Source organism: Pygocentrus nattereri, chromosome 5 (genome assembly GCF_015220715.1).
Source record: "Pygocentrus nattereri isolate fPygNat1 chromosome 5, fPygNat1.pri, whole genome shotgun sequence".
In the NCBI taxonomy this organism is placed as follows: Eukaryota; Metazoa; Chordata; class Actinopteri; order Characiformes; family Serrasalmidae; genus Pygocentrus; species Pygocentrus nattereri.
In genome coordinates, this window is record NC_051215.1 from 38,789,982 (window position 1) to 38,813,640 (window position 23,659).

Sequence of the window (23,659 nt, forward strand, 5' to 3'; positions counted from 1 at the left end):
CAAAACACACCATAAGCTGGTTTTGCTTGTGACCAGAATATTAACTTCCATTGCTGCTGACCAGCATACCAGCATCCAAAACACAACATATGCTGGTTTTGCTGACCTGGGTTTTCTAGCAGGGAATGATCAATTATAGCAACACTCAGGATCTGTAGTACAGGCTACTTACCAATTTACAAAGAACTATGAACTGAAAAGAGAATAATTTGACCTTTTCATAACAATTTGATAAGACAGCATAATAGCAAAACAAGGCAGTGATCTGTTTATGCACCTCTAAAACACTGTGAGTACCTAACTTGGTAGAGAAAAGGCTAAAAAGTGCAATACCTGAATATTTGGGACTATTTTATCAAATGATAAAACATGTCTTTTCGTTCAATTGAAACATGCTTTGTGTGCTCTGAAATGCCCAGCAGATTCAGACTCGGAAACACTTCTCCCTTGTTCTCCATCTCTCTCTGCTCCTCTCGTGGGTATTGAAGTCTTTTATCACAGAGATAAATCGAAGAGAGTCTGTTCACCACTTCCCTGTAACGAGGCTATGAGGAGAGAGGGAGAAGGTTGCTCGCCCCACAGCCCATTTAATCTGCCTGAAAGCTCCAAATGCCTTCTTTAAAACCTTGTTAGTTTGAGGGCAAGACAAGCATTTGTCAGTAACAAATGCTAAAAAATCCCTGTGGGCATTTTATCAACATGAGGCTCAGGGCAGAATCTTCCAATCTGTCTTAAGCAAGCTCAGTAAAGGTAAACCTTACATTCAATTCAGGCCGTTCTTTCTTGTACTTTCTAGAGCTGCCAAATATACTGCTTGTTAATCTTTATCATGATACTGGACCTTGTAATAATGATATAATTTAAGGCTTAATTATCAAATAAAACTCATACTCAAAAAATAATTTATTGCTTTAAACATGCAACCCAAATCTTGGATGACTTTTAAAGGTGCAGTGTAAATTATTGGTCAAAATAATACAGCCTGATGGTTGATCCTGTTAAATCAACATTTTACCAATGTTATTTTAATATATTGAAATCACAATATCTAGCAATATATTAGCAATATGGAATTTTGTCCATGAAGTGTACGACTAATGTCCACTTTTATTAATGAATAACTTGCTTTTTTACTGAGCTCAAATGAAAACAAAACCTTTCCATATAGCCCGCCATCCATACACACACATTAAGACAGAGACACATCTTTCTTGTTAAACTAGGAAATATAATTTATTGCATAAAAATGATATTTAATTACAGTAAGAAGGCTAAACATTTATGTACAATAGAACTTTAAAAAGGTCTGAGCTCTGGTCCAACCTCTTGAAGAATTACATCTGAACAAAATGGGATCAATTCTATCCTCAAGGGTTCTCCAGGGTATAGCAACCAACATCCAGAAAGAAAGGGTTTTCCCAATCTGAGGAAGCCTGAAGAGAATCCAGCTGATGTCTCATACCTGAATGACCACCAGAGGCTGCGTCTGGGCTGGAAAAAAGGTTAAGCTCAAAAGGTGCATCCTGAGCCAAAAGGCTACACATGCCTACGATTCCTTTGTAGTCTTCATCATCTCAATTGCCAGTGATTTTTCTTGTGTGGAGGTGCTAATTAAGTCCTCCTCATAAACTATGTTTACTGTGGCCTTTTCATATTGATGATGACATGCCTCCACACTGCTCGGGTGAGGCACAGAGCACACGGAACCCTGTCATAAGCCCTCTCCCAGGAGTCATTTTGTATTGTTTGTTGCTGCTGAGGGGCTTTTGAGAACCTTTTTGCCCCTAAGCCCTGCTACAGCATATGCCAGTAGTACAAGAAGAAAATAATTCCCAATCTTATACTTACACATCAAACAGAAAACTTAAAGAGGTCTGCAAATTCACTTGTGTTTTGTACTTGCATAGAACTTACAAAGACATAAAAAAGAAATAGCTACAAAATGATGAGGCCCATTTAACAAGCACACATTCAATAGCACATACCTACACGCACGCGCACACACACACACACACACACACAGAGCTAGAATTACTCTTTTAGAGAAATGGACAGATACTGCTTGTATTTTCTTCTGGATATCTGAACACTTTTACAAAGAAAGGGTTATGGAAAATGAAAAGAAATATGCTTATGATGCAGCTTAAAAAATATATTTGCTTCAAAAATGACAGCATGGACAAATGAAGAGAAAAGGCCCATGATAGCCATGGCTGTTGATTTCACACTACAGTAACATTTCTAACCCATAGTCAGAGCGGGCAGCAAAAGTGACAAACTGCAGTCAAAAGAGCAGCCATGCCATTTCAAAAGGCTACATTTTATAACTTAACAGAAGGCCTACAATTGGTTGACCTTAGAATCTGAACAGTGATTAATGCCACCAGATGAGTTACAATAGTTCTGTGCTCTTTCCCAAACCATCAGTTCAATCTAGAGTTCACATTCTTTTCACGTCTGCTTCAATGGCTAGAATGACAATTTTACTCATGACTTATTATACAGCATTTAGAAAAGCTGACCACAAAATATGAACTCTTAAGCACATTAAGACCACTCCCTGCTGATCTGCCTGCCAGTAGAAATGTAATGCAACAGCAGTCAAGCACAGATGCAAAACAGTAATTCCATTCATAAACACAACAACAGAAACAACAAGGAGAGTGAAAGAAACAACGATCCACTAATATGGACAATAACTTAAAAAAGTGCGTTCCCTATAGGAAACTTTTGTCGGAAAGCTCTTCTTCTGCATTATATATGATGGACTGAACAGAAGATTTATTTAAGAGCAGCCAAGATACTACAGTTCATAGAAGTTTTAGACCAAAGGAGAAAAAGGACAATCCCATAAATACAATTCGGTCCTCTAACAAAAACATCTGTCAGCTAATCCATCCAACACAAAAAGGATTTTGCAAAACATGTGAAGGTATTGTGAGGTTCACCGTAGCCTTTTCTCAATATGTTGTAAATGAAAGTGACTGGGAATGAAACTCTTGCAGTCACATTGTTTGTGTTGTTGGGTGACTTTATTTAGTAATTAGATTGGCTGTTTATGGATTGGTTTCCAAGACACAGATTAAGCCTAGTCTTAGACTAAACTGCAGTGCCAGTGGTTAATCATCATTGAACATGAATTTTAGTCTCAGCTGAGGCTTGGGCATAAGGACATGTGTGTATGCCCCTTTGGGGCTTGAGACACCACTGAAAATGAGTTGTGCATAGCTGCTTGATGGTGACTGTCAGTGATCACTAGGAAACAAAGCTTGAGGATATTTAATTATGCACTTTCACACTGGGCTTCCAGCATGTACTAACCTGGCAGTGGGTGTGTGTGCTGGGGGAGGGGTGTAAGAGAGCATGTAAAATTAAGATGGGGGGAAAGCCTCCTTGGATCATGAGCTTATATCTATGGTTTACACAGGCATATAACATTTGAAACTTTGCCACATGGATCAGGATTTGAAAAAAAAAAATCTTGATCTAATCCAAACGACACCAATGATTACTGGTTTACCAGTGGTGCCCAATGGTGTGACTCCATTTGCTACAGCTGAACACAGCAGTGTATGTCAGACTGGGAGCTCATCCAGCCAGTGGCAGCCAGCCTCATGTGCTTGGGCCCAGCGTCCTCTGGGGTTCTGTACGCACACACTGGGTTTGAGGTAATATAGGCAAGTCATCACGGTGTGTGTGAACAACGTTGTGCACTGGATGTAGTTTCCTCATGCCAATCCACTGGCATTAATCGTTGCTTTTTTTCATGGTGACAAATTTCTCTGCTTCTCATGCTTTCTGATTACCAAATCAGCAATCCCCATCTGTTGTCATGACAACTAAGACCTCACTCTTGCCCATCTCTTCAAGAGCGGTCGCCAGGGAGACCAGGTCTGCGTCACCCTGGTGACAGGCTTCCCACAGGTCGAGCAGCACACCTGTGGGGCTGGGTTTAGTTGCAAAGTAGTTCAGGTACCTGAGACAGAGACAGGGCACAACAATATTAAGAGAAAGCACCAGATAACTAACTCTCGTTTTTGCTAAATGATACTGTCAGCAAAGTATTGGAAGACACAAAAATGGAAACACCAAGGACTATGTAAGCAATAAAGTATAACACGATGTTAAACAGCACTCTTCTGTCTTAAAATACTGTTTACAGTATAAAACAGTATAAAATACAACCTCCTCACTATTTATCTTCTGTTACTATTGTAGATGGCAGTTTTTTTGTCTCCTTGCAATCTCAGTAATTAGACTGCTGTTGTTTGCACAATGAATATTCCCTTTTTTTCATCTAGTGTTTCCATTAGTTTGTCAGTCACAGCGTGCAAACACACATACACCCTCATGCTAATGTACGCACCTGTCAAAGCCTAAGCTGTGTGCAAGCAGTCTCCAGTCACAGCCACGGGCGCTGGGGGCATCCAGACTGGCACATATCTTTTGGCGAATGGAGGCTGGCAGGCGGAAGGCATAAGGGCCTACTTGTGAGGAGGGCAGGCATGTCCCTCCTGCAGGCAATGGCGAATGGGGGGGCAATGTCTGATAGAGAAGCACACAAAACCAAAGACCAGTAAATGACACTTGATTATTTATTTATTTATTTTAATAATGGGTTAGCATTTGCATTTTAGGTAAGGATAAGTAATTCCTTTATAAAACAATACGATTTGTACAATTATCACAGAAGGGAAAGTGCAGTTTGGAGCCAATTTAGCACCAATTACACTTTCTAGTAATACCTCCTGGATGTCAGTGTGCAGCTGGAATATCTGCCCCTCTCCCTCCACCTGTCTGACACAGATTTTGCAGCTAAGCTGAGACACGGCCAGGCTGCCTCTCTCCAGACTGAAGGTGCAGTGCAGGGGCCGTTGGTTCCCACTCCAGATATGGTAGAATGGGATCTCCTACAACACACAGACATGATGGACTTAAAAAGTAAAACTATGTTCTATACATTAGATGAGTGTCACATAAATAATATGGATTAGGCTTGTTTGTTCACATTTTTAAAAAGCTAACCAGAGACATTTACATGAATAATATTGCTCCCTTTAATATAACGATAAACAAATAGAGTAAAGACTAAGAAATTAAAACTAGTTAAATGAAGGACACTTTACCAGAAGAGGGAAAGTTTTACAAAGTAAACTGCAAACAATTTTTAAAATATGTCACCCCTTTAAAAGGCAATCACTTACCTGATACTTGGCAAGAAGTTTGCTCCTCCAGTGAGAGTGTGGAATGTCATGGATTGACAGCCGCAGGTTATGGTAACTGTCCTTAAAGAGGAGCGGCTTGGGATCTTCTAGCAACACTCCGCCAAGACTTCGCTCCAATTCTAACACTTCCTGCACACATTGATGATCAAAAGATACTTGAAACAATAACACAGTCACTGAAATCTGTGAGGCTTTTTTCGCTATTTAGACTTTGAATAAAACAGCAGCTCTGCAAGACTAACCTTCAGGGCATGTGGAGTGTCATGTATGCAGTAGACTCTCAGGCTGTAGTCCAGTGAGAGGCAGGGGGCTCGAGGGGCAAACAGTGCGAGCTGCAGCCTCTTGCAGGCGGGCTGAGGCGGAACTGACTGACCCACTAGCCCATAGGTGCCCAACTGTTCCATCAGAATGTGACAGCTCTGCTCCTCCACTTGCAGGTAGCATGGTGACGACAGACTCTCCTCTCCCACTGTCAGCACCTCCTAGTGGCAGGGAAGGAAAAGAGCAGAAGGTTTTGAATCTCATCTGCAAAAAGGTTAGTATCACTTTTTCACTGGGATGGAATGAAAATTTCTGTCATGGTATTGGTGATTGAAATATTAAGTTTTTGGAATGATCACAGTATTGTTTATAGTGAAGATGATTACAAAATAATAATACATGCTGAAATAATATCACCACATGCATTACAATTATATACTTTTTGAAGAACCTCTCCTATTTCTTCGAAACATGAAAAATTACCATTTAAATTAAATATTTATCGCCAGCAGCACTACTGTTTATTTTTCAGATAACTATGTACACGTGCTATTCTGGTCATGCATGCTTTACAAGGAAACTGCAGCAGTAGGCTATGAACTTTCATTGTGACTCTGTAAAAATATAGTAATCATACACAGTTATTGCAGTTACTAAAATTTGAAATGCTATGATGATTGTTCGGTTTTCTATTGTATATTATCTTTGAAACTAGTAACTCTATGTCTACTCCCCACTGACCTCCCAGGCTCCTTGGTTGGTCTGAGTCTTTAGGGTGAGGCTCCAGTCAGGGGGCTCCAGCTGGGCGCAGTGGGGTAGAGTAAGAATGACTGGCCGGCTCAACAGCATGCCTGAGGGCCCACAGCTCACCACTGGACTCAGCACTGTCTGACCACCCTCAGATGGTAACCTGACCCAGGCCGCACAAGTAATGAGCCCAGCATTAATGCATGAGTCCATCCATTAAAACAATGCACATTCAAAAAACATTAAGGAATATTTTTAGCCAAGACACATTACTACTGCATATACATCTATCTGGCCTAGTTTTGTTCTATGTTGTCTAGGCTCGCGCATCATTTCTTAGTCAACAAAATGACTACTACAGTATACTAACTGAGCTCCAGAAAAAAGAAATTCAGGACATCCAAAAACACAATCAATATGGTAAGCAGGGCAAGAGAGACATAGACTCTACAGAGAACTGAGAGTACAAGCAGAAAGAGATCTTATTACAGCTAATGCTGGTCTTGAGAATAGACCTTAATGATACATTCCAAAAGGAAAAAAAAAAAAAAAAAAAAAAAAAAACAACAAAAAAGTGTGTCTCAGCAGAAACGTCTGCACAAATACATCAGTTTAACTGCTTCCATTTCATGTTTCTCTCATTTCACTTTGAAGTGCTGTCATATAAGCCACAGTGTTTATGCAGTTAAAAGTAGCTCTAGTAGAGCTGGAGAGATTTACTGAATTAGGCTGTCTGCAATGGCAACAAGTGAAGCTGTAAATGTCAGCCAAATAGTAACCTAGGCTGCAACATGAAGAAGGGAAGAAAGAGAAGACAAAGGAAAACCTGCCAAAGTATCTCCCATAGTATGAACAGTAGAATATTTTAAAGTGGCTGACTTACGTGGTTTTCTCCCATTTGTTAATGATGAGATACATCTCATAGAACTTTCCCTGAGGAATGGTTCCTGGAGGCACCAGTAAGCTCACACCTGAAAGACAGACATAGAGGCATAGATATAAACATTTTAATCTAGGCAAGCTTATTTGAAACCTAAAAAACGATTTGTAGAACCTGTCATAGGTCAGTTAAGGATGTGCCCATCATTGCTTTTTGCCCCTAGTCCCAATCTGATAGGTTGGAGGGGGTGTTTCTCCTTTTGTGTTTTGCTTTTTTGACCACTGATTTTGTGAAATCAATGGTTTGAATGTATGTTGTTTGACATGATCATATGATGCGTTATTGATGCTTTGAATGGCTGTTCCATGAAACAACTGTAGCAGCTGAGTTTCAAATGAATTAAAGGACACTTTACATTATGCAACTCAAGTGCAATGTTTCATGTAGGTTTTCACTGTCTTAAGTATAATATCCAAAAAAAAGATCCCTCAATTCTTGTAATAGATTATGTTCTTTTTACTGCTTGTGTATGAGGCACTTTAAAATACTTTCACATCTTATTAACTGTCTATTTATACCACCTCCATCATCGTGATGTAAAGCTAGTGCAATGGGGTAAAATAGGTTTAAATGTTTCAGAACTGGATCAGGTTTATTCCAGCCGATACCAGTTCATTAAAATATGCCAGGACTGGCTTTGATAACCACATTTCAGATCAGATCAGTACAGTTTCTGGCAGAAACTATAATTTAAAGTATTCAAAGTGAAAGTGGTTTGCCTGTGTTAGGGATGGCAAGGCGCCCCCCAAGGCAGCCAAGCGTGGCACTAGTGCTGTTTCCCGGCTCTCCTGGTAGAGTACGTCCAAGTGTGTCCCGGGGTCCACTGCCCACCGTCTTTAAACTCATGATGTCTCCATCAGAGGAGCCTAGGCCAGCGGGCAACTCCACGGAGGACATGGTGGAAGAGTCATACACCTTTATCTTCAAGCCAGGCAGGGGGTCTAACAGGGGGGAGGTGGTCATGGGGATCTTGTGGTGGGAGTCCAGTGTGCTCTGCTGCAGAGAGGAGAAGAGTGGCCCACGGAACGTCCCAGCGCTGGCCGTCAGGTCAGGGGGAGCTGAGGGATGCAGCAGATGCGGGTTATCTAATGAAGGAGAAAAAAGTGTTTCTCTGAAGATAGGGTGGAAGTAAGAGGGTTTTTCAGTGTGGTTAAAAAAGTTATGGCAAAAGCTGCCTAAGGAATGAAAGCATTAAAGAGAGGAAAGGATTTGAAAGTGTGCTCATACAGAAGAGTTCAGGGAGATTAAATGCAGTTGAAGGGAGAGAAAGAGCTCGAGACTGCGGGAGGAATGAGAGTGAGCAGCTGAAGAGGATTAAAAAGCTAAGATTCAGCTGAAAGGGAAAAAAATGAAACAGTTTATACTGGGTTTGACAGAGTGAGAAGGAGAGGTAATAAGCTATGGAAAGGAATGAGAACAGGGAAAGATACAGACAGAGTGATCTCACCTTGTCTTGGTGGTTTGTAGTTGCCAGGGTGGAAGGCTGCGGTCAGGGCAGATGAGGAGTCAGTGATATCACCGCGGAAATGGCGACAGCTGCGGCGGTAGGCCAGGATGCCCACACACAGCACAAGGATAACACACAACAACAGAGCCCCCACCAGCCCTGCATACACTGCCACTCCTGCACCAGAGTCCAGAGCTGTGACAAAAACAGTGTTGAAAAAAAAAAAAATTAAAAAGTGAATGATTTTACTTGATTAATTTCCATATTAATGAACTATTACACCCCAAAATTGTGTCTTTCATTTTCACTTGGCAATGATATGTAAAAATGATATACACATATCCTTTCCACAATGTACTGTATACATCATTGGTTTCCAGTCCTGATGTTATTGTTGAACTACTCTGTATACATTTGCTAAGCAGATGATATAATGTGTTAACATCTTTGTAACCAGTGTATTACTTTGTATCTACTTTGTCCAAGGTCGAAATGGTGAAGATGGTACTTTAACAGTAAAGACTTTTTTTTAATAAACAGTCAGGTCCATATATATTTGGACACTGACACAAATTGTGTTTTTTCACCTGTTTACTGAAACATATTCAAGTTATAGTTATAAAATGGACATAGGCATAAAGTCCAGACTTTCAGCTTTCATTCGAGGGTATCCACATTAAAATTGGATGAAGGGTTTAGGAGTTTCAGCTCCTTAACATGTGCCACCCTGTTTTTAAAGGGACCAAAAGTAATTGGACAATTGACTCAAAGGCTATTTCATGGACAGGTGTGGGCAATTCCTTTGTTATGTCATTCTCAAATAAGCAGATAAAAGGCCTGGGGTTGATTTGAGGTGTGGTGCTTGCATTTGTAAGATTTTGCTGTGAAGTAAACATGCTGTCAAAGGAGCTCTCCATGCAGATGAAACAAGCCATCCTTAAGCTGCAAAAACAGAAAAAACCCATCCCAGAAATTGTTACAATATTAGGAGTGGCAAAATCTACAGTTTGGTACATCCTGAGAAAGAAAGAAAGAAAGCACTGGTGAACCCATCAATGCAAGAAGACCTGAACGCCCACAGAAGACAACAGTGGTGGATGATCGCAGAATAATTTCCATGGTGAAGAGAAACCCATTCACAACAGCCAGTCAAGTGAACAACACTCTTCAGGAGGTAGGCGTATCAATATCCAAACCTACCATAAAGAGAAGACTGCATGAAAGTAAATACAGAGGGTTCACTGCACAGTGCAAGCCACTCATAAGCCTCAAGAATAAAAATGCTAGATTGGACTTTGCTAAAAACATCTAAAAAAGCCAGCACAGTTCTGGAAGAACATTCTTTGGACAGATGAAACCAAGATCCACCTCTACCAGTATGATGGAAAGAAAAAGGTATGGCGAAGGCGTGGTATAGCTCATGATCCAAAGCATACCACATCATCTGTAAAACACGGCAGAGGCAGTGTGATGGCTTGGGCATGCATGGCTGCCAGTGGCACTGGGTCACTAGTGTTTATTGATGATGTGACACAGGACAGAAGCAACCGGATGAATTCTGAGGTATTCAGAGACATACTGTGTGCTCAAATCCAGCCAAATGCAGCCAAACTGATTGGTTGGCGTATCATAATACAATGATGGACAGATGAGCCAAAACATAAAGCCAAAGCAACCTAGGAGTTTATTAAAGCAAAGAAGTGGAATATTCTTGAAAGGCCAAGTCAGTCACCTGATCTCAACCCAACTGAGCACGCATTTCATTTGTTAAAGACTAAACTTCAGACAGAGAGGCCCACAAACAAACAGCAACTGAAAACCGCTGCAGTAAAGGCCTGGCAGAGCATTAAAAAGGAGGAACCACAGCATCTGGTGATGTCCATGAATTCAAGACTTCAGGCAGTCATTGCCAACAAGGGTTTTCAACCAGGTATTAGAAATGAACATTTTATTTAATTTAATTTGTCCAATTAATTTTGAGCCCCTGAAATGAAGGGATTGAGTTTAAAAAATGCTTTAGTTTCTCAAATTTTTATGTAATCGTTTTGTTCAACCCACTGAATTAAAGCTGAAAGTCTGAACTTCAACTGCATCTGAATTGTTTTGTTCAAAATTCATTGTGATAATGTACAGAACCAAAATTAGAAAAATGTTGTCTCTGTCCAAATATTTATGGACCTAACTGTAAATAGGGTAGTGCTTTTCACTAAATGCACATAAATGAATGAACAACTCTATAATTGTGATTTTGTTTTGTGATTTTGACTTAGATGAAGATCTGATCATATTTATGATTACATTTATGGAGAACTTCAGAGAAATCTAAAAGGTACACAAACTTTCTAGCACCACTCTGTGCTATGTTCTTGTGGCCTGACATGATGTATTAAAATAATGACAACACAAAAATGTGTAAATCATTAGCACATCATTTTTGGTGTTTTACCTGTTCTAACACACCTAATTACAATCAAGTAACAAGCTCTTCATGAGTTGAAATGGGCAGGTTAGAGCAAAGAAAACACTCAATTGTAAAATTGCACAAGGTAGCACAATGTACTCATGAGCTGTGTTTTCATTTATGTACTTACACAACTTTCACATCAATCCCAGGAGATAGATATCAACATTTTGAGATATGACAATAAGCTGACAGCATAATCCTTTGATACAATTCTAGCCTGCATTCCTAATTCTTAACCAGCAGGGGGTTAGTCCATAATCCAACTATAATAGTTACATGGTCACATGGTCCCATCTTAACCTCGCCAACACACACACACACACACACACACACACACACACACACACACACACACACACACACACACACACACACACACAATAAAAACAAAACCATAGAGGAAGAAACACAAGGAAATGATGCAAATGAGCAGCAAGTAAATAAAAAAGAAGGCAATAGTAGGCAGACCTGTTTAACACTGCCTACATGAACATGAAAGAAGGGGCTGAAGGAGCAGTGTAAGAGATGGACAGAGGACAGGAAGTGAAAAAGAAGAGAAGAAAAAGAGAAGAGAGGATGGCAGCAAGGGGTGAAAGGGCTCACGTGGCAGGACAGGAGCAAATCCGACAGCCGTCATAACTTATTATTCTAAACGGAGGAGCTGCGAATTAGGTGCATTACTTTTCAGCCCTGCCAGTTTCCAGTGTCACATTGATCTCTGAACATTAGCATCACTGCAGCTGTAAGCTACACTGCTGAATGCAAAAAGCCAGAGAGCTGTGCACTCATTAGCTGCCACATATCTCAAAGCACTGCTCAATTTCTGAACCAAGCTGGCATATGCATTATATATAACCCTCCCAGTATGTACATATTTATTTTTAATGCATCATTCTGCATGGAAGGTTGATTCAGCCTCTGGAAAAAGTGCTGATATTACAAAGCAAGTCGCATCTCGTCAAATGTTTTGATAATTACTTTTTGCCAAAAGAAAAAAAATGTAATTGTATTCCTGCCATTAGTCTTTCAAAGTTCATTAACCAAGGAATTAATTCTTAAAAACTGTTCATGTTTATTTAACAACTAAGGCTACCTTGGCCACTTAAATGTTCTCCTTGTTTCTCTCATTATCCAAGATATCTATTCTTACAGTGGTTAATGAGTAAGCAGTTAATGTTTATTTTATGACTAAATCTTCCTCGGTCACTAAAATCACTTTTGTTGCCTATAGTGTGGACAACATTTAAAGGCTGCAGTGCCTCTTACTATAAAAAAAAAAACATACTGTGGACTTACTGCTGATAGGATTAGCAAATTATCTATGTTTTCAAATGAGTGAGCTCAAATGAGTGAGCTATTGATGTTTTTGCTCTATTCAAAGCCTGGAGTCCTCCTCGCAGGAAAATTATGCAATGCGGGGGACCATTACAGGATTACACACACAACAAGGTAGAACAGGGCAGTGTGCTGTGAATCCAGTAGTGAGCTAAATTAGAGATGACACGAATGCATCGATGCACTCACGCACACAACCACATAACCATACAACCACACATTGATGCACGTCAATGGGTAATACTGCATGGATACACTTTCACAACCTCTTACATGCAAGCATATGTCTTGCTCACACAGACAGACAGACAAACAGACAGACAGACAGACACACACACACACACACACACACACACAGTGAAAAATGGACAGACATTCTGTGCAAGAAAACAAGGACATGAAAAAAAGAACTTACGATGGGTCGTATGTTCAAGAGAAATCTTTTTATCTGTTAGAAAAAAATAAAAAGGAAGGAAGAAAGTAAGAATGAACATAAAAATGGATGAACCTGTCATGCATTCTAATGTTTTTAGATGACCACAATGAAAATGAAGCAGAAATAAAATGAACAGAAATAAAATTAAAAAATGATAATGTGTAAAACCAAATCAGATTCAGAATACATTTTTAAGACCCCAACATATATCTTAACATAGCGTTTTCACAAATTTATTTACGTCACACGTTTATGATACCAGAAAACGACCCTGAACTGCAACAGCCCCTCGTTTTACATGCCCATGTTTTCATGAAACACACCGGCACTGGAAATCAAGCTTTCATTTTCCACTGTAAAATGATACCAAACAGCAGACATGTTAGCGCTTTGTTATCTTTCAAGAACGTGCCTCACTACTGCTGAGTGTGGCTGTTTCAGAGCAACAAGAACACCGCTTTGGAACTTGTATGCACATTTTAAAACATTTCATATATATAGATATAGATATAGATATATACAGTACTGTGTCAACAGAAGTAAAAATTTAGCAAACTTGGTCTGCAGGTGAATGAATAAGTGAGTGTGTGAGGGACTGCATTATTGATGCTGGAATCTAGTAATGGAGTCACACTACACACACACACACACACACACACAGATACAGCTACCCACCAGCTGTGTGTGTTTGTGTACATATCTAGGGTTTAGGATTTTATGACTGTATGTGTGTTGAGATGTCGTCAGCTCATCCCAAATCAGCCCAGGATAACCACTGAATGTCAAAATGAATCTACTTCATTCCCACAGGTATAATATAACTGATTTTTCCATTGTCTTGTATTCATCACTCAACTGCCTGGCCCTAAAAATCTCCATATTTACCTCATTTACCATCTCAGCACTTATCATGTCTCAGTGTGATCTATAGCAGGTATCCTTAACTACAAAACCAGATACTAACACAGAATGTCTCACTCAAACACACATTCACATGTGAAAGCATGTGAATGTCCATCTCCAAATGTATGCGAACTGTGAAAGTAATTATAAAACTAATTTTGATTCCATCTAACTTCTAGTTCTGCGTGCCAGCGTTAGAATATGTTAGATCGCATGACTCACTGCGGGCACACAGTCCCTCTGTGCAGTTCTTGCTCTCCATCATGCTGCCACTGCAGTGGCGTCCTCCGTTGCGTGGTGGGGGCGCCTGGCACTCACGGCTTCGCCAGTGTGTGCATTCTGTACCACATGCAGACCACTTTGCCCACTCCGTCCAGCCTCCATCCACTGGAAAACAACACAGAGTACAATAAACAGCGTGTCTCACATCTCACTGCACTTCTCAAGAAGCTAGAAGCATACTGACAGTCCTTAAAAAAATCATAACTCCACTTATTTGTTTCATATTTTATGAGAAATAAGAGAAATAAAAAAATAAATCTTTTTAGTAACATGAACAGATGTGAAGATCGTGATTTCTTAGCGTGACGTCCTCGATGAAATATTCAGTACCCTACTTCTATTTTGTTTTGTCTTGATGTGTTAATGAGCATGGAACATCGTGCAGGAGGCAACAGGCCAGATTCATAAAACTGAAAGGGGTAAGCATGCTATACTATGCAAAATGTGTGGCATGGTAATGAAACATTACTCATCAAGCCATCATGGCGGCGTTCAACACACAGTTTTCTCCTAACTGCTGCAATATTTTTAAACATGTCCTAGTTAAACCCATCAAATACAACAAAAATTCAGAGCTACAGATTCTAAGAAAACACATAGATGCAACCTACACTAAATTGAAGAAGCTTTTTTTAAAAATAGTAAATAGTAGCAAACTAGATCAATGTGGTATCAAAATAAGGAAGTTGTACTCACAAAATGATGGTGAGACAGAAAAAAAATGAAAGTGAAAGCAAAGCCTCCATAAAAACCGCATGATTGTTTAGCGTACTTTTAAATCATGACAGATCAGCAAAACTATATCTTTCCTCAATATAGCTATATTTTTATTTAGCTGGCAGAGCCACATCTTTTGTAAAATATCAATATTAAATTTTACATTAATCCTTCTAAAGCAAATCACCTTCCTATTCTTATACTCCAACAACTGCTCTTGGAGTGTTTTCCATGGTACTTAATCCAAAAAGTTGCACCTTTTAAATCAATTGATTAATCAACTGAGTGGGTGTATGTGCATAATTTGTTGGTAACTTTAAATGTGTGACTAAACAAACTTGAAAAATTACGGAAAACATCAGTCAATCTTCAATGGCTTCTTATGGATCTTTTCTTAACGATTTACTGTCCTACTAGCACACATATAACTTTTTTGCATGATGAAGCCCTGTTATGGAATGCAAAACCCCTATGCCAATAATATTAGTTTATGAAAGAAAACATGTTACAGTGAACCTATTTGCTCTTAACCTAATAGTAAATCTGTCCATGTGTTTTATGAATCTGGCCCAATGTGTCTTGTTGTGTCTACATGTAGTGATTTATGTATGTTTAGTTGAATCAATATTTGATAAGAGCTAGTCTGTTTCACCTGGACAGAGGGTGGTGCAGGTGACTCTTTGAAAGGGCGGACCCTCACAAAAAGCGCCTCCATTGAGCGGCGCTGGATTGGTGCAACTACGTGTCCGTCGCTGCCAGCCATGCCCACAACGAGCATTGCACTCTGACCACTCTGTCCAGGATGACCAGCCACCACTCACTGAGGAAAAACACACACACACACAAACACACCCACATACATAGGCAGATGAAGAATGCACTGACAGAATATTTTGTGTTCACTTATTCTTCTTGTCAAAACAGCACTTGGACGCACAGTTTCCTATAAGGGGAATGGGCCACGTTCACTACAGAAACTGGACTGTGAACAGAAAAATGCAGCAAAGAGCTTTTAGATTCTACACACATACACACATCATATGTGTTTATCAAATTTGGGAATCCTGTTAGAAATAGAAGCATTTTGTGCATACACCTAACAAAACCAGACTTTTTGGGTACGCTCTGCCATCTTTTAAAATTTTCAGAGTAATGGTTTTCTTTCATACTTTGTGATGAAATAAAGGGAAAAAGAAAGAATGAACAAAAAATGGGTGAATCTATCATGCATTTTGGAGCTTTAAGGTGAACACAATAAAAATGAAACAACAGCAATGAAATGGATAAATGTTAAAAAATGTATTATTTGCTAAATAAATAACTGAAGGCTCAATCATTTTCAATTGAAAACACTAAGTACAGGATGGGACCCGTCAAATAATTCAAACAAGTTTAAGGCAGGCTGGCTAGTTACCATAGACGATGAGTGTAGCAGTGCTGCTGCGTCGCTTGGCAACTACATTTTTGGCCACACAGGTATAGTTCGCCGTGTCGGAGAGGCGAGCCTGCTTTATGATGAGGTCATGGTCAACTGTCATGAGGAAGTTTGAGTCTTGTGCAGGATCAATGAGCTCCTCATTCTTTAGCCATTCCACCTGTGGCATAACAACAAAAAAAGTCAGCAGCATTTATAAGCCACATAATGGTGAAATGTAAAGAGGTCAAATGGAGCGCTTAAAGAAAACATCCAGGGGCATTTTAATGAATTACACGTAATAGTGGCTGTTAGATACAGAGTCAGAATGTGTTCAGACTTTAAGTGAATTTTGTTCTCTTCAGCTTGGCTCCATTCATTTCACAGTGGGCCTTGGGTTTTTCAAACACACGACAGAAATGTTTCAATATTACTTTTGAATGAGGAGTAGAGAACACCACAGATAGAAGAACAGCACATTTTGCATTCCAAAAGAATCTAAACGAGAGGAAGAGGTGGAGAAGAGGCAGAAGGAGGAGGAGGGATGACGATAATGTACCTCAGCAGGTGGGATGCCCTCTGGTGGGCGGCACTGCAGCAGGACTTCCTGTTCCAGACGCACCTCCCTGCCGAGCGGCTCCTGCTCAAAGTTCTTCCGCAGGTCTGAAGAACACAGCAGATGGTGAGAGACACTTTTATCAACAACGCAAACCAATAAACAAGCAAAACATCCCCAGCCTTGCTCAATTTTTGATTAGCATACAGTAAATATTACAGACCTGCCATCGCTCACTAAAATCCGTTCCCATATACTTACATGCGATGCGAACGTATGCACGGCGACTCTTGGTGGTGCCCGCAGAGCTCCAGGCCACACACTGGCACCAGTAATCCTCTAACCCAAATAACTCCTCAACCTGTGTCCTGGACACAGAGATGTCCACCTCACGCACCACCAGACCTAAACAAAGCCACATATGACATTACAACCATTAACCCACACAGGTTTTCCATGAAATAGTTAAATTATTTTCAGGTTAGCCTGCAGTTATTGTGATCTACATAACTTGATACTTTTTCTACTTTACTAACAAAAAGCACAGATTCCTTCATGATTCAAATGATAGAAAATTATTAAGGGAAGGTGTGATGATGTCCTTGATTAACTTATAGTGCTTCTAGTTCAGAATGAGTAAGGCATAATGTACAATTGTAGTGGTGACTTAAACATTACTTTTTTAAGGGTCAGACAATATTAGGAATCCAGTACTTAGTAAAAATATTTAGACAAATATATAAAACTACACAAACACAAAAAATGCTGCAAATTTGTAAATCTAAAAAAATGTTGCACATGATTTTATAGACAGAGAACAATGTATTAAAAATAAAAGCTGCCAACTAGTAGACTAATCAAAGGGGTTGGATGCAAGTTTGCTTGTTTGTATTTGCTTTGAGTAACTGTCAAATTGCACAGAAACATAATTAAGTTGCATGCAACTCACAACATGCAAAGTTTCGTTGTACAGATCCAGCCATCATTTAATAATGAACTGCATAATTAGTTATGGAATTGCTAATATTACATATTATGTATTTGAATAATAATAATTTTATATAACAAAACTGAATAAACAGTACAATAATTTAGACTTCTAAAGAAAAATGGTAGAGAAAAATTATGTTTATGTGAGCTAGGTTGGTTAGGTACTGTTTCACAGTTGCAGATAAAGCTACTTATATTTCTGAGGAGAACAAGACAATGAGAGTGAGAGCATTAGATACCTGTGATCTGGTCCAGGCTCTCCTTGGTTACATGGTCATTCTGATTAACCCACTCGCCATTACATTTAAAGTAAATCTGGGTGGCGGGAGCAGCCTTGCAGGAGAGTTTTACTGGTCTGTTTTTTACAATGAAGGCGTCCTCTGGCTCACTCTGAAACTCTGGCAGAGGTTCGGCTGGTGCAGATGGGAAGGAGTCTGGTAGAACCTCACTGTAATCACTGCCATCTACATCACAGAAAAAAACAGCAGCACGATCAGTTGTGCAAATGGACTATTAGAGATCAGGTGGCTATGCTACAGTTCAAAAATTTGGAATCACTGTTTTCAGTAATATAATATCAATACATGTATAAATGTAGTCTAATGTGCTACCAGTACTTCACTTAACTTCACAAGTTCCAAATAATTTTAAGGGAGCTGTATAACATTAAGAACAGAAGGTATAAAGCAAGTATAACAGCTATAAAATATAAAAAAATAACATCAATAATACCCTGTATATGTACCTTATATTTAAAAATCAAAAAGCAGTTAACTTAATCAGGAATAACATGACATAACAAGTGACTGCAAATATTTGAATGATCCTGTCTGTAACTGTGAGTGAAACTGAGATGAGATGATGAAGCAGCAGAAGAGCATATGAAGGCATGAGAGCCTGAGCAACCACGTTTTTACAGTCTTTGACCTTTCAGGTCTACAGCGGCGTCAGAGCCCCAGTTCTCTGCAGCTCGGCTCATACCCAGCACACCGTCCCTGGGGAGTGCAAAGAGGCGCTGAGCGCAGGGGGACAGGCTGACCTTCCACTGAAAGGCCCAGTGATCACACATTATCCCCTGACATTTCCCCCGTGACACATCCCTCACAGCAGTGCAGCTCATCCAGGGGGCCGTGTCTGGCAGCTCAGTCACCTCCAACACTGCCGTGCTCTTAACCTTTTAGCTTTAACAGCCAACAGCTACACACGCTACTGACCACCCAATTCAAATGAGCTCTGCAGAGACCCATGCCCTGGGGTAGAGCGGGGAGGGTGTCAGTTTGCACTTTCCCTGATTTACAGTAAGGCATATGTGCAAAAAAAAGAAAAAAAAAAGAAAGAAAAAAAATGCATTCTTCACAGCTGACAACTCTCCGAAATCACGTTACCACTTGTAATTGCAGAATGTGAAATTAATTAGAGGAAGTGTTAGCATAAACCTTTCATTTAACACAAAGTGTCCTTCAAGGCTACTGTTATTTTCACTTGTCCCAAAGTAACAAAGAAAAAGAATGCTGAGCAATCTAAGTAAAATTCTGTAAGATACCCCAGTGACAACAAGGCTACAAATCCTTTTTAAATTGCTCAAATATTTTTACTCAAATTTTACTGACTGAAGCAAATGTACCATCCGTTGGGTCCTAATGCTAATTGAGACCAAAATAAAACGAGACCATTAGCTATTATGAAAGAGTCAGTTGGCTTAAGTGTGCATGTAGAGGGGCAGAAAGAACATAATTCTGTTGTTGATCACATGCACAGATACAATATTTTAAACAGCAGAATCCCGTTGTGAATTCTCGAGATAGAATAGTGGCTGGAAGGCCACTAGAAGGTCCTGGCTGAAACTCTCACTGTCAATATGTCTCCATATGAGACAGCACCGTCCTTTTACCTAGCACACAGAGTGACTAGTCAAGGAGACCCACGCATGCACGCGCGCACACACCGCCAAACTGTAGTTCCAAGCAGAAAGACTACATTAACTCCCACACCACCCCCCATCTGCACACTCACTCTTACCTATCACAAAGTACAATAGGGTACAATAAACGGAATTCACAAAGAAACACAGTCAATTGAAATCACTCTGAAACAACGTCCTCTTCTGCACATCACAAACATGCATTGTGCCAGTGTCTGACTCAGCCTCTCCACTCCCACCCTCCCTCGGGCTCTCCCTCTCTTCCTTTATCCTCCTCCATCAGCTGCCATCCTGTGTCTTTCAGACTTTGACTTTTCTGTCAATAAGTAATTGTGTTTCTCTTTTTCCTTGCACTCTCAATATGGCATTGATCGCTCCACGCAAAACATGTGCCCAAAACACAGGCTGTCACATGCACACAGACAAATCCTAAGAAAGAGAAACGGACAGATAGAGAGAGAGTGACTGAGTGAAGTAGAGAATCACTTCAAATACACACTGCATGCCGTGGTGTACATGTGTGAATGTGGGGGTGTGTGTCTGCTATGGGTATAAAAATGCATTGAAGCATTGTGATGATTATGCATTGATCTGAAGGTGGGGATTCAACTGTATTAAAGTTGGAATGAATGCTAGAACTCAGTTTAATCAATTGTAATGATTTATGATATAGTAAGTACCCTTTTTTATTTTTGCTATATTACATTTTTCCACTATTTTCACAAACCAATGTCGGAAAAAAAAATCACATTTTTAGTATTAATTATTTTTCCTAGTTCCTTTTAAACACCTCCAATGTTCAGTCTCACAAGCTGAAGAAGCTGGTTGCAGTTTCTGCGTCTCCTGATACAAGTAATCCCAGTTATAAATATACATTGTAAAAATGGTTTCTCAATTTACATTCAAATTTAATTGAATTCGGAACCATCAGCCAACTGTGTTTTGCACACTGTGGAATTAGACCTCCACATTTAACCCATCCGTGAAAGACCCACATACATGCACACTAGTGAACACACACACTAGGGGGCAGTGAGCACACTTGCCTGGAGCAGTGGGCAGCCCTATCCACGGCACAAAAGCAGTTAGGGGTTAGGTGCCTTGCTCGGGGGCACCTCAGTCATGGACTGTCAGCTAAGAGACCTTCCAGTCACAGGGCTGGTTCCCTAACCTCCATCCCTGAAAGGTTGTCGTTCACAACCAAGGATGGGGTGAGGTTCACCACTTTATGAACAACAAACAGTCCAAAAGTTTAAGAACAACGTTTATCAACATGCAAGTGCAAGGAACTTGGGGATTTCATCATCTACAGTCCATAATATCAGAAACTGGAGAAATCTCTGCAAGTAAGTGGCAAGGCAGAAAACCAACATTGAATGCCCGTGACCTTTGATCCCTCAGGCAGCACTGCATTAAAAAACAACATCATTCTGTAGCAGATATTACCACATGGGCTCAGGAACACTTCAGAAACCCACTGTCTGTGAACACAGTTCGTCACTCCATCTACAAGTGTAAGTTAAAACTCTGCCATGCAAAGCGAAAGCCAGATATCAACAACACCCAGAAACGCCGCCGGCTTCTCTGGGCCCGAGCTCATCTGAGATGGACTGACGCAAAGTGGAAAAGTGTCCTGTGGTCTGACGAGTCCACATTTCAAATTGTTTTTGGAAATCGTGGACGTCGTTTCCTCCGGGCCAAAGAGGAAAAGGACTGGCTGGATTGGTATCAGTGCAAAGTTCAAAAGCCAGCATCTCTGATGGTATGGTGGTGTGTTAGTGCCCATGGCATGGGTAACTTGCACATCTGTGAAGGCACCATTAATGCTGAAAGGTACATCCAGGTTTTGGAGCAACATATGCTGCCATCCAAGCAACGTCTTTTTCAGGGACGTCCTGCTTATTTCAGCAGGACAATGCCAAGCCACATTCTACACGTGTTAGAACAGCATGGCTTCGTAGTAAAAAAGGTACTAGACTGGCCTGCCTGCAGTCCAGGCCTGTCTCCCATTGAAAATGTGTGGCGCATTATGAAGTGCAAAATACGACAATGGAGACCCCGGACTGTTGAGCACCTGAAGTTGTACATTAAACAAGAATGGGAAAGAATTCCACCTACAAAGCTTCAGCAATTAGTGTCCTCAGTTCCCACACACTTATTGAGTGTTGTTAAAAGGAAAGGTAATGTAACACAGTGGTAAACATGCCCCTGTCCCAACTTCTTTGGAACGTGTTGCAGGCATCAAATTCAAAATGAGTGAATATTTGCAAAAAACAATAAAGTGTATCTGTTTGAACATTAAATGTCGTGCCTGTGTTATGTTTTACACAACATCCCAACTTCATTGGAATTTGGAATTTGGGTTGTATGTATATATACACACACACACACACACACACACACACACACACACACACATATATATATATATATATATATATATATATATATATATGTGTGTGTGTGTGTGTGTGTGTATGTATGTATAACTTGTTACAATATAAAGTGTGTTTTTGTGTAGATTAATATATATATATATATATATATATATATATATATATATATATATATATATATATATATATATATATATATAAAATCTTACTCCGAATTGCCAATGTTCAGTTCAGTTTTGGTGCAAATCTTCTTCCTGTTTCTTTTTCTCAGTAATGGTTTCTTGATACACATTCTTTCAGATCTGCAGTGTTGAAGTGCCTTCTCGCAGTGGAATGATGGACAGACAGAAACACCTGCTGGCATCAACAGCTGGATGAGACACATTCTGGTTGCCTACCAGGTCTTGCATGGTTGTACATTTTTAAGATTCTATTATGGAAACTGGAAAGTTTTTCTTCACTTTTGACTTTCTCCTTCCCCATGCAAGTGGATTATCATGTATCCAATCTCCTATATGTCTTACAGTCATTTTAAACACACATGAGAAAGAAATTAGCAAGAGAGCTAATGTTTGTATAATTTATTGCGTGTATCTTAGGGAACAGTTTTTGTTATAAGGACACAGCTGTAATAAGTTGGCTCCAAGATTGAAAAGATGGAAGAGTTAAAGTCATAGTAAGGTGCACAAAATATTATAGTTTGGACAAATGAAAGGCAGTCTCCTGAGTTTTAGCCCAGCTATTCACACAGGTTTGTCATTAGCAGCCATTTGGTAATGTATTTAAGCTCTTTGAAGTCAATCTTTTTTGGACTTGCCTGGCATTTCTGAGCCTTACAATTCCTTGACTATTTGTTCTGCCTGGCCATTTAGATGATTTTTGGAAATGTGATTTTGAAATTGTTTGCTGATATGTTATGCACTTTGGCCACATTAGGTATTGCTAGGTTGTGTTTTAGGTCTGGTGTTTAATAGACTTGCACCCAACTCCAACCATGTTAACATCAGTTGACAATGTCAGTGACAAAAATAATAAAATGATGTATTTAAATACATGATGCACTTAAACAAAATTATGCATTTATTTATTATCTGTAGTTCAACACCTGTCTATATATGTACACATTGGCAAAACAGTTCCTGAAGGGACATTTCTGAATTTTATTTTAATTTTTTATTTTTATTTTAAGAAATAATTCTGAATAATCAAATTAATCTCTTTAAATAAATTTGAGATTTCATGACACATCAAACAATCTTCAAAAAGTATTTTAAATGAATTTCATTGTGAGGCCAGATTGTATTGATACCTCTAGTATCAATACACATGGTCCAACATATTACTAGCAATATTGCCAACATTCAATAAGGTCATCTAAGCAAAGCTGAAGAGCAAAATCATGAAGGTCTGGGTTAAAAAGCCTAAAATTAGATGGAGTTTGGAAATGGACATGAGTGATGGTAATACAATTTTTATGTAATGACAGTTGAGATAGCAAAGGTCTAGCTGCAAACCTTCACAAGTACAGGCCCTGGCAGTTTCATCATGTGTTCAGCAGAGTGGTACTTTCTTCCTCTCATCTTTCAGAAGACAGATCCAGCCTCCAAAAACATAATACACTTAAA

At 39.7% G+C, this 23,659-nt stretch overlaps 1 protein-coding gene across 4 annotated transcripts in view; it reads right to left on the reverse strand.

Moving 5' to 3' along the window:
• Window positions 1–3,766: 3,766 nt before the first annotated feature.
• unc5b (unc-5 netrin receptor B) overlaps window positions 3,767–23,659 on the reverse strand; it is a 65,431-nt gene continuing 45,538 nt past the window's right edge. The window contains exons 2-17 of one of the 4 annotated variants that reach the window (XM_017723154.2): window positions 17,957–18,181; window positions 16,989–17,132; window positions 16,731–16,834; window positions 16,172–16,352; window positions 15,410–15,577; window positions 13,981–14,145; window positions 12,835–12,867; window positions 8,621–8,815; window positions 7,893–8,231; window positions 7,117–7,204; window positions 6,228–6,396; window positions 5,468–5,707; window positions 5,205–5,354; window positions 4,746–4,910; window positions 4,367–4,545; window positions 3,767–3,976 (exon numbers count right to left, since the gene is read on the reverse strand). In XM_017723154.2, the coding sequence (XP_017578643.1) occupies window positions 3,811–3,976; window positions 4,367–4,545; window positions 4,746–4,910; window positions 5,205–5,354; window positions 5,468–5,707; window positions 6,228–6,396; window positions 7,117–7,204; window positions 7,893–8,231; window positions 8,621–8,815; window positions 12,835–12,867; window positions 13,981–14,145; window positions 15,410–15,577; window positions 16,172–16,352; window positions 16,731–16,834; window positions 16,989–17,132; window positions 17,957–18,181 (2,711 nt within the window). In that variant the 3' untranslated portion in view covers window positions 3,767–3,810. Of the gene's footprint in view, window positions 3,977–4,366; window positions 4,546–4,745; window positions 4,911–5,204; window positions 5,355–5,467; window positions 5,708–6,227; window positions 6,397–7,116; window positions 7,205–7,892; window positions 8,259–8,620; window positions 8,816–12,834; window positions 12,868–13,980; window positions 14,146–15,409; window positions 15,578–16,171; window positions 16,353–16,730; window positions 16,835–16,988; window positions 17,133–17,956; window positions 18,182–23,659 lie in introns of all 4 variants that reach the window. The other 3 variants (XM_017723147.2, XM_037538857.1, XM_017723164.2) reach the window with 3 other exon arrangements.